The following is an 11,347-nucleotide window of genomic DNA, read 5'->3' on the forward strand; positions in this document are numbered from 1 at the left end:
TCATCCCTCAGTTTCCTAAAAAGTTGTTCATAGCAGGTAACCATTGTCAAATCAATCACCATGTTCAAATGCTTCCCTGTCACTCTCATATGTACCTGGAAGACGATATTTACCCTTAGAGACTAAGTAAAAGTCTTTGTTCATGTAATAATTTTCAACAAGAGTGATGCCTTTAGCACATATCCTAATTTGCTCTCATTCAATAAAATTCTCTCTATTTCATAATTTAGTAAAAAAATTTAGAACAGGGGGCTGAGAAAATTTTGACATCTAACAAACCCAAAACAATACTTAGGTGGACTCGACGCACCACATCATTTGTGTTCATCTTACAATATTACGACACATAATTCATATTAACTTCAAAACCAGGTAATTATGATTGTGCACATATCTATTTTTTGCTTGATCTAACAAAGTACGTAGGACTTTCATTAAAATTGAGAGGAAGCAACCCAAGTCAATCAAGCTCCATACCATAATATTTCCTAATCCATCGTGCAGCTGGTTGACTTGATTTTCAGCTGGTGGCTCAGCCGCATTATGAGTACCATTTTCATGCTCCTTTCTGAAGGCAAAGACGACAGAGAAAGCACGAAAAACAGCAAAGGCTAGCGGCAATAATGATAGGTTATACTTGTCATACACACCCTTCTGTAAGAAAATAAGGTGAAGGATTGTTGTGAGTAATAGGATCCCAGAAACTAAAAGCTCCACGTTCGCAATTGGTCTCTCATCTGGTAATCTGGTGGATCTTCCCTTCAAATAAACCCATAACGTTGGGATAAAGACAAATAGTGCCAAAAGAAATGCAGCCACAGTGAAACGAAGCTTGCCTTTCCCAATGGAATCCAATACAAATGATATTGCCTCCAAAATAAGAAATAATACTACAAGCGCCAAATTCTTATATTTATAGTGCAGATATAACATAAGTGAGCGCTTGTTACCGGGTAACTTGCCATCCTATGATAAAAGACTTTTAAGTATAAGAAACAGAACCAAAAATTTAAATTTCTTAAACATTCTAAATGTCACTTTCAAGTTTAAGTACTCAAACAACAAACCTTATCTTCATCCTCCCCCTGCAAGGTAAAGACAAAAGAAGAATAAGTAAGCTCCTTGTTTTGATATCCCAAATCGAATGCTATAGTAATCGTAAATTTTCTACTACATGTACAAGCTCACTATATTACATTACCGTTTGACCTAAAAGCTTACCTTTAAGGTCAAACGATAATTTAACATAACAAAAGTTTTTAAAGTTTGAATCACACATTAATGAGTAAAAAATAAATTTACATTTCACTTGAGTGGAACTGTTATCGTGTGTATTTAGTGATCAAGGCAAATGAAAAATGTTTTCTCATAAATTATTAGAGAATTTATCTAGAAAAGAATATAGGTCGCTCTCCAGGCAAGTCATTTATTATATTTGAAGCCCTACACTGATTGTGCTTTAGTCATGAAAGAAAGTTTGCAAGAGGATGAATTCATATACCTGGATATCTTGTGGTTGATCATGCCGGAGAATTTGACGATCCACATCTGACGCACGGGAGGCAAGGTCATCAGGTGATCTGCGGGAATCAATCTGAAAACTTGTATGTTGGTCCTTTTCAATTTGCACACGCAGGTCATCAAGCTTCCTAAGTTGCTTCTCTTTTAAACTGAGCAAAACAACTAATGTGGTATAGCAGACTAGTCGGAAAACCGATGCTATTATAATTGACTGCTTGTTCTTAGGTTCCAAAGAAAAGCATAAGTATAAAACAACGAACTGAAAAGAAAGCAAGGTCCACATAACCACAGCATCACTATGTATGGTGCTCATTAATGTCTCAATGAAGCCAATAAATGTCACGAACTGGGTAAAAATAAATAAATAGAAGCCCACGTCTTCCATCAATGGATTCGATAACCTGTCTCCAATTAATAGATAGCATAAACATGGTATTGCCTCGAAGAAAGCAAATCCTATGAAAAACGAACGGTATAGACACCTTAAACAAAACCCCTGTAATAAGACAATAAAGCATATATATAAGATACACATCCTCAAATAATTGAATAAAAAAGTCTTTCAAATTTTTAACTGATAATAAACAGTGTAAAACTTTGCATCCCAATTTTGCAAGTGTAGTAAATTAAAGAGGAAAAGAGAAGATAAAAGGTCCAGTTTCTTTACATGACAGCCTTTAACAACACGCCACAGTGTAGACCATACTGACACATCTTCAGACACAAGGAAGGCAAGGCTATCGGGTGGTCTGCGGAAAACCTTTCTGAGACTGAGCGAAACAACTAATATGGTATAGCAGACTAGTCGGAAAACCGATGCTGTTTTAATTGTTTCCTTGTTCTTAGGTTCCAAAGAAAAGCATGAGTAGAAAACAATGAACTGAACAGAGAGTACGATGCCCATAACCACAGGATCACTATGTCGGTTAATGGTAAAAGCATTTGATGTCTTAATGATACCAATGAATGTCATGAACTGAGCAAAAAGAAATAAATACATGCCCAAGTCTCCAGTTAAGAGATTCCACAACCCGTCTCCAATTAATAGATAGCATAAACATGATATTGCCTCGAAGACAACAAATCCTGTGAAAATCGAATGTAGGTGTAGACCACTTAAACAAAATCCCTGAAATTGAGAAAAAATAAAGGCATATGTATAAGATACACATCCTCAACTAATTGAATAAAAAAGTCTTATAATTTTTTAACGGATAATAAACGGTGTAAAATTTTGTATCCCAATTTTGTAAGTATAGTAAATTAAAGAGGAAGAGAAGATAAAAGTTCCAGTTTCTTGACATGACAGCCTTTAACAACACGCCACAGTGTAGACCATATTGACACATCTTCAGACATTTGATGTTCATGATTGGGAACTAGAACTGGAACTGAAACTGCACTCTGCATAATAATTACATGCAAAATATGTAAGTGAAAAGAACAACATACAAAAATTTTAAACTAAAAACTCTAGTTAACATTTAAGCTGCTTTCGAATGTGTATTCCTACACCAATTTTTTTTTCCCTATAATGATCAACATTAAATGCGTTCTACCTATATATATTGTCGAATGAGTCAAGCTCGACGAAAACAAGCTATAATTTATGATACTTTTCTCCTACATAAAAAAATAATGAGATGCAAAAAACCCTATATATTTAGAGATCAAAATTAATTACACATAAAATATTTGTTGTAAAATTTCTTAAACATTCTTTGTACACTTAATGAAATCGATTGACTTTTTTTTTTCTGTTTTTCATATGTTATTGGACTAATACAATACAATACTTAGAAAACCGGACGGCCCCTTGACCTTGTAAGGAGCCGGTTCTCACTTTTCACGGTGATCCAATAAGTTTTAAACTTAACAGAAATACGCCTGATAAATTACACAGAAGTCCCTTCAGGTTTTAAATACAGCAAAAAAAACCCTCCAATCTGGACAGGAAACTGAAAGGGGACAATGGCGACAACAAAAATAGGCGGCCAACAGGACTTCAGGATGACGGGGGTTTTGATGCAGAGATGAAAGTGATGCTGATGGTAGTGTCAGGTGGGGTGATTGGCACCAGAATCAATGAAGAAGTTGCCGGTTGGACCTGCGATTCAATACTATTCCGTCCAACAGCGGCCCAATTCGGGCCAATTGCAAAACCGGGTTTGAGGGGTAAACCGGACCAGAGTTAGCGCCGCATATATAATTAATATTTAATACTTCTACAATAAATATTAGTGTAAAATAAAAATGATCCCAACCGATATACAAAATTGTAATTAAAAAAAAAAAAAAAACACAAAGTTATGATTCATTTGAATGTGACTGTATATTAGCACATTCAAATGAAAAGAGTAAAGGACATTTACCCTCATGGAATCCTGGTCGGTAAGATCTGTCTGCAAATTACTGCTGCTTCCTTCGACAAGCTGGATATTCTGAATCCCTTCTCCCACGTCTCAGATTCTCAGCTCTCCTGAAAAATGTTGACAAAAGGAAAATAATGATCGGAAGTAAGCAAGAAAGAAGATGCCTTAGCTCTTGCATAATAAGCTTTTGATTGAATTTAAACAAGCCATATATATATGGAAAGTTCAAGGAAGCAAGAAAAAAGATACCTGAGCTCCTGCATAATAAGCTTTTGACTTATGGAAGGTTCATGGAAGCAAGAAAGAAGATGCTTAGCTCTTGCATAATAAGCTTTTGATTGGTTTTAAATAAGCTACATATGGAAAGTTGAAAAAAAAAATTCTCAGCATAATAGAAAAAGCAATTGTCCGCGACTTGCTTTTGTTTTTTTTATTTCTTTAATTATTGTAATACTTCCCAATTCCCCAATTCCTATACACGTCTAAGTCGTCAAAGAATCAGCGTTGATGTCGCAAAAACCCCACAGATAACGTGTCGCGACGTGTCAAGAACGCCCTTTCACCACCACCGTACGTTTACACGATTTGTTTCAGAATTTTTCTCCTATAAAGACAAATAAAGTTTCATTAATCTCCAGAAACCCACCAACATCTATAATTCCTTCGAATAGGTAGTTTTTTTCTGAGCACACCAACAGAAAATCAACTCGGTTTGCTTTTCACCTGAAAAGCTCATAATTTCTGTGGAGCTTAAAGTAATGATCTTTAATCTCGTGGTTTGTTTTCTTATTTTGTTTGTTGGCTATAGAAAATTTTCCCAGAAACCAAACAGAAAATTATAAGCTTTTACGTTGCCGCCTTTAGCGTGTATTCTTTTAAAGATTTTCTTTTTCGTGTAAATATCCACAGCAATAGTGCAGTATGGTTTGACGGTATGTTTTCACCTTATTCAGATGGGAAAGGAATAATCCTAATTCCTTTGCCTCCCAATTTACAGTGGTATTGCATAATATAGAACCACATGTAAAAACCCCAACTTGTGCTAATGAGATTCCAAGGGGCAAAATAATGTAAGAATCTTGGATCCCTGATGACAAAACAAATTTATAAAAGAAGCAAATCCATTATGTATAGAATTCATAAGAACAAAAACCTTATATTTCATCAAAATCTATTACTTTGATAAATATAAAAACATTTTTGATGGGAGACACACACACACAAAATAAGAACAACCCATCAACACTTAAAAAAGATGGTCACTGCACAGAAACATCAGTTTCATGTCCAGCAGAAAGCAGAGGCTGTGATTCAGCTACCTCATTGCTAAACACCTTAGCAATCCTCTTGGTAGGGACCAACGGCAAATAAGTGGACACTCTGTATCCCTTCTCTGCGGTGCTAAGCACCGTTTCGTTGTACTTCTCGGAACAATAGGCAGCAGTGGGCACGAAAACTTGGGCCACTTGAGGGAAGAGTGGAAGCTGGTTGAGTTTGCGCCAAGTTGACACAGCGCATTGCTCGGCTTTTGGCTCGTACTTGGAGTAGAGCTCCTTGGCTGTTGGCTCGTACTTGGTGTAAACAGATTTTGCGATTACTGAGCCTGTGTCCACCACGCCAGCTCGTTTCACTTCAGAAGCCACTGATCGAGCCACCACTGGAGCCTGTTGAGCTGCAGAGAGAGCCTGAGCAGGAACTTGCTTCAGGACTGGAGGCACATGGGTGTCAATCTTGGTTTAAGCCTTTCCTTCAACTAGTTTTGGCTAGGAGGGTATATTTGTCTCATATCGTGAAATATTAGTGATGTATTTATATGTGGTTCAGCTGGTTGTGGCTGGGAGGATGTATTTGTCCCATATAGTTAAAGATTAGTGGTTTCTTATGATGTGTATATATATATGGTTGGGCTTCTTCATCCTCCTCAGCTTTTGGGCTAAAGTTTTACCCAATCTTACATTATCACTTAACCATAAAATCTAGAGATGTTCAAAAGAACCGATCAGAATCAGAGCTGATAGGTACTCGAGGTTTGGTTTCAGTTTCTACCTGGAACCACGGTCAATGGGTAAGTTCCAATTTCAAAAATTTGGAATTTACATTGTGCCGAACTGCAACAGTCGGAAACAGAACTGGAACTATCTTTGTTATAAAGATATATAAATATTATATACATAAACATTATATGTACTTTAAATTCTTTTGACGTTGAATTTGTAATTTTTCAACGAATTATTGTAATTTGTAATGTGAAATTCTTAGTTTCCATAAAGTTGAATTGGAGTTGGAAAACCTGAAGGCTTTATAATATATTTGTAATTTTATTTTTTTTAACAAATGCTAGGTGGGGGGTATTTGTAAGTTTTTAAGAGTTTTTTGTCATTTTATAAAATTTTGGGGGTAAATAAATTTTTTAATGTACTCTGAAGTGGAACTGTTGTTAAGGTTTTGATTCTGATTCCAATTCTTATTTCGATTCTTAAAAAATACAGGGAACCCGATCACCCCTTTATTAAAATCTATTTAATGCTATGCTATATGATATCTTCTTTAGAACATCAAATGTCCGCAAGCGCTTGTTGGAACTGCCAGTCTTTCTGAAACATCAGTAGCTGTCTGCCGGCGCAAGGGAAGAGCTGGGGAATCAACGAAACGCATTGCAGTAATGTGACAACAACGAGAGAGAAAACTTCAGCACGTCGTTGCACTATCCCATCGTCGCGAAACCAAAACATGGCGTCGGAAGGACAACATACTAGACGTAAATCAAATCACAACATAACTATCTCATATCTGCTTGGCCAGACAATACCACAACGCAGTCTCCAAAAGAAGAATTGAAATATATTCCGACGCAAAGCAGGCGCTCTAAAGCGCTTGTTAGAATGAAAGTGCAATTTATACAAGTAAATTCAACAAACAATATACTAAAAAAGTGCTGCAGGAAAATAAGAACAGCAGTTAACAAGCATGATTACACTAATTGCAGTTAATAATCTTAATTTCTAATTTCCAACTTCAGAAACTTGACTCATTCCACCAGTAACTGAAATACCTTTTTCCAGCTGCCACCTCATCAATCTATTCAGCACTTCCAAGTCAGCAGCACCTCCGCAGCATCTTGAGAGACACGTACGTTTAACAGCTCCAATGTAAATCAAGCTCTTTACGGACTTCTTTTCGGGAGATGAATATTTTCCTGGCAGCCATGCAGAATTCACTGCAATATTCAAATGAAACCCTCAAACCCATTTGCAGTCTTGAGTCTACAGTTGCTTATCGTTTGTTTGCTAAGAGAAACGTTAAGAAAATTTAGCCTCTCTTTTTCTATGCTTTCTAAATTCTCATTACAAAACCTGCATTGGATCGTTTCAATGAAAAGAAGACCAAAATGGCTCTCTAGAACTAAAGCTATAGACATTTCATGGCTCCCCCAGAGTAAGAAGATCAATAACAAAGAGAAAGGAGATACATAAATAAATGACATGCAAATGGCACTCACCCCCAAGAAATTTCATCTTCACGCAAGTAATGAGCTTCATCGGAAATGTCAAGGTAAAGTACATTCCATCTGTGTCTGTCTCCCCACAGCACTTTCTCAGTTTGAAACATTTCATCCCTCAGTTTCCTAAAAAGTTGTTCATAGCAGGTAACCATTGTCAAATCAATCATCATGTTCAAACGCATCCCTGTCACTGCCATATGTACCTGGAAGAAGATATTTACCTCTATCAAATATTTTCATGTAAATTGACAGACTAAGTATAAGTCTTTGTTCATGTAATAATTTTCTACAAGTGTGATGCCTCTAGCAAATAATCCTAATTTGCTCTCATTCAGTAAAATTCTGTGTATTTCATAATTTAGTAAAAAAGTTTTAGGACAGGGGGCTGAGAAAATTTTGACATCTAACAAACCCAAAACAATACTTAGGTGGACTCGACACACCAAATCATTCGCGTTCATCTTACAATATTACGACACATAATTCAATTAACTGCAAAACCAGGTAATTATGATTGTGCACATATCTATTTTTTTCTTGATCTAACAAAGCACGTAGGACTTTCATTAAAATTGAGAGGAAGCAACCCAAGTCAATCAAGCTCCATACCATAATATTTCGTAATCCATTGTGCNCAGTTGCTTATCGTTTGTTTGCTAAGAGAAACGTTAAGAAAATTTAGCCTCTCTTTTTCTATGCTTTCTAAATTCTCATTACAAAACCTGCATTGGTTAGTTTCAATGAAAACAAGACCATAATGGCTCCCCAGAACTAAAGCTATAGGCAGTTCATGGCTCCCCCAGAATAAGAAGGTCAATAACAAAGAGAAAGAAGAGACACGTAAATAAATGACAATGCAAATAGCACTCACCCCCAAGAAATTTCATCTTCGCGCAAGTAATGTGCTGCATTGGAAATGTCAAGGTAGAGTACATCCCATCTGGGTCTGTCTCCCCACAGCACTTTCTCAGCTAGAGACATTTCATCCCTCAGTTTCCTAAAAAGTTGTTCATAGCAGGTAACCATTGTCAAATCAATCACCATGTTCAAAGGCTTTCCTGTCACTGTCATATGTACCTGGAAGAAGATATTTACGGTTGTGCTCATATCTTATTTTTCCTTGATCTAACAAAGTAAGTAGGACTCTCATTAAAATGGAGAGGAAACAACCCAAGTCAATCAAGCTCCGTACCATAATATTTCGTGATCCATCATGCTGGTTGACTTGATTTTCAGCTGGTGGATCAGCCGCATTATGAATACCATTTTCATGTTCCATTCTGAAGGCAGAGACGGCAGAGAAAACACGATAAAAAGCAAAAGCTAGCGGCAAAAATGATAGATTATACTTATCATACACACCCTTCAGTTCGAAAGTAAGGTGAAGGAGTGTTGTAAGTAATTGGATCCCAGAAAATAAAAGCTCCACGTTCGCAATTGGTCTCTCATCTGGTAATCTGGTGGATCTTTCCTTAAAATACACCCATAACGTTGGGAAAAAAAAACCAATAGCGCCAAGACTAATGCAGCCACAATGAAACCAAGCTTGCCTTTCCCAGTGAAATCCAACAGACATGATATTGCCTCCAAAATAAGAAATAATACTGCAATTGCCCGTTTTTTATATTTATGGTGGAGATATACCATAACTGAGCACTTGTTACCGGGTAACCTGCCATCCTATGATAAAAGACAAAAGAAGTATAAGAACCAGAAAGGTCCAAAAATTCTTAAACATTCTAAATGTCACTTTCTGGTTTAAGTACTCAAACAACAAACCTTATCTTCATCCACCCTCTGCATGGTAAAGACAAAAGAAGAATAAGTAAGCTCCTTGTTTTGATATCCCAAATCAAATGCTATAATAATAGTAAATTTTATACTATACATTCGTTCTCAACATATTACATTGCTGTTTGACCTAAAAGGCTTAGCTTTTAGTTCAAACGATAATTTAACATAAAAAAGGTTTTCAAAATGAATAATGTTATACTTACAACCACACAAACAAATAAGTAAGATTTATATAAAATGACTACTATGTCATATATTTTTTGTCTGTTTATACGTTTGATTATATGGTTCAGTTGTAAACATATTATCACTCGAGAATGAATTCATACACTTGGATATCTTGTGATTGATCATGCCGGAGAACATGACGATCCGTTTCTGACACACGGGAGGCAAGGTCATCAGGTAATCTGCAGAAATCACTCTGAAAACTTTCATGATGGTCCTCATCAATTTGCACACGCAGGTGATTTGGCTTACTAGGCTCACTGGATGGCTTCTTTTCGAAAAGGAGCTCAGTAACTATTAAGGTATAACAGAGTAGTCGCAAAACCGCTCCACTAATTAAGATCTCGATCTTAGGTTCAAAAACAAAAGCATAGCGTGATAATAAAACAGAGAACTGAAAAAGAAAGAGGCTGAACATCTCCCGATGATCATGCCAATCAATGTCACGAACTGAGCAAAATGAAATAAAATACGAGTGCAAGTCTCCAGTTAATAGAATTCCGTAACCCGTCTCCAAGTAATAGATAGCATAAACATGATATTGCCTCGAAGACAACAAATCCTGTGAAAAACGAACGTAGGTGTAGACCATTTAAACAGAACCCCTGCAATTAAGAAAATAAAGCATATATATAAGATACACATCCTCAAACTTTGTATCCCAATTTTGCAAGTTGGAAGAGAAGATAAAAGGTCCAGTTTCTTTACAAGATAGATAGCCTTTAACAACACGCCATAGTGTAGACCATATTGACACATCTTCAGACGCAGATAAATCTGCAAACATTGCACGAGTAGAAATGAATATCCTTATGATGTAACAAACATAAGTTTATGTATAAAACAGTCAAAGAATCAAATTGTCTGTTCTTTTAGTAGTGGGCTTGACACGACCCGCCTCGACCCTCCCTACCTCATAAGCTCCGGGCGCACCTATGAGACTCAGGCGGCCGAGACGTGCCGTGTGGGAATCTAAAAACCTGTATTCTAAATAAATTTTTCATAAAAACATTTGCTTGGACTCGTTTTGAAAGCATAAACACATAAGATATATATATATGTATACATTTGAAAATCTGAAAGCTAACTTGTACGTTCATAAAATCCAAAAACGGATGGTATCAGATATTCATATCTTTTATAATCAACACAGGAGATAAACATAAGGATAAAACATAATTCGGTAGCGGTAACAAGCATGACATTTTACACACATGTGAGTCGATGACGTAGGGCCCAACCTCGAGAGGAATCACTCCTCAGTGCGACTCTTCCTGTGAACCTGGAAAAAGGGTCTAAAAAGGGGTGAGCTGAAATACTCAGTGAGTGGGGGTGGGGAGAGTTTGCAAAACATTCTTCAACAATAGTCATGCATGCATGTATAACTCGTTTTCTAAAGTTGTTCTAAGTACTGTAATCTCATCATTAAATGAAACAATATCTCTATTATATAGCTCATCATTAAATATTGAAAACTTTTATGAGAACTTAAAGAATAGCTGTAAATGCTCATGCTTCTAAGACAATGTTTTCTATAAATCATGCTAAAACATAAAATGTTTCATATAACTAATGCAAACATCCTCATATACTGAAACTGAAACTATTAACTGATACTGAAAACTGTAGGCTGGTATCTGAAAACTTTAAACTGATATCCTGTTTCGAAATAGTAAACTGATACTGTAGCTTTTACTGTTACTGAAAACTATAGCTAATATCTTATTTCAAAAACGGGGCTAATACCGAAGGCTTCTTAATATTTTGAAAGCTCATATTGAGACTATGCTCATACTGATAATACAAACTGAATGTGATTTGAAATTCTAAAAATGAAGATATAATAACAGAAAACCCTCACCGAACTAGTACCCTGGGGGAAAATCTCGATACCTAGCGGGCATCCCACACACAGGCGAGCTGGGAAAAA

General features: G+C 36.3%; 2 protein-coding genes and 1 pseudogene across 2 annotated transcripts; all 3 read right to left on the reverse strand.

Annotated features, from left to right (window-relative positions):
• Positions 1–2,494, reverse strand: LOC116139506. The gene is made up of 5 exons (XM_031425165.1): positions 2,189–2,494; positions 1,502–2,017; positions 1,068–1,085; positions 478–966; positions 1–15 (listed from the first exon to the last, which is right to left on the reverse strand). Exons 1-5 carry the CDS (start codon positions 2,492–2,494, stop codon positions 1–3), a joined length of 1,344 nt encoding a protein of 447 aa, XP_031281025.1.
• Positions 2,495–5,057: 2,563 nt separating this feature from the next.
• Positions 5,058–6,548, reverse strand: LOC116139507 (annotated as a pseudogene).
• Positions 6,549–6,593: 45 nt separating this feature from the next.
• Positions 6,594–9,152, reverse strand: LOC116139440. The gene is made up of 3 exons (XM_031425106.1): positions 8,588–9,152; positions 8,267–8,472; positions 6,594–7,110 (listed from the first exon to the last, which is right to left on the reverse strand). Exons 1-3 carry the CDS (start codon positions 8,969–8,971, stop codon positions 7,029–7,031), a joined length of 672 nt encoding a protein of 223 aa, XP_031280966.1. The 5' UTR covers positions 8,972–9,152; the 3' UTR covers positions 6,594–7,028.
• Between the last annotated feature and the right edge of the window lie 2,195 nt (positions 9,153–11,347).

The sequence above is a fragment of the Pistacia vera genome, unplaced genomic scaffold, assembly GCF_008641045.1.
Source record: "Pistacia vera cultivar Batoury unplaced genomic scaffold, PisVer_v2 Contig351, whole genome shotgun sequence".
Classification (NCBI taxonomy): Eukaryota; Viridiplantae; Streptophyta; class Magnoliopsida; order Sapindales; family Anacardiaceae; genus Pistacia; species Pistacia vera.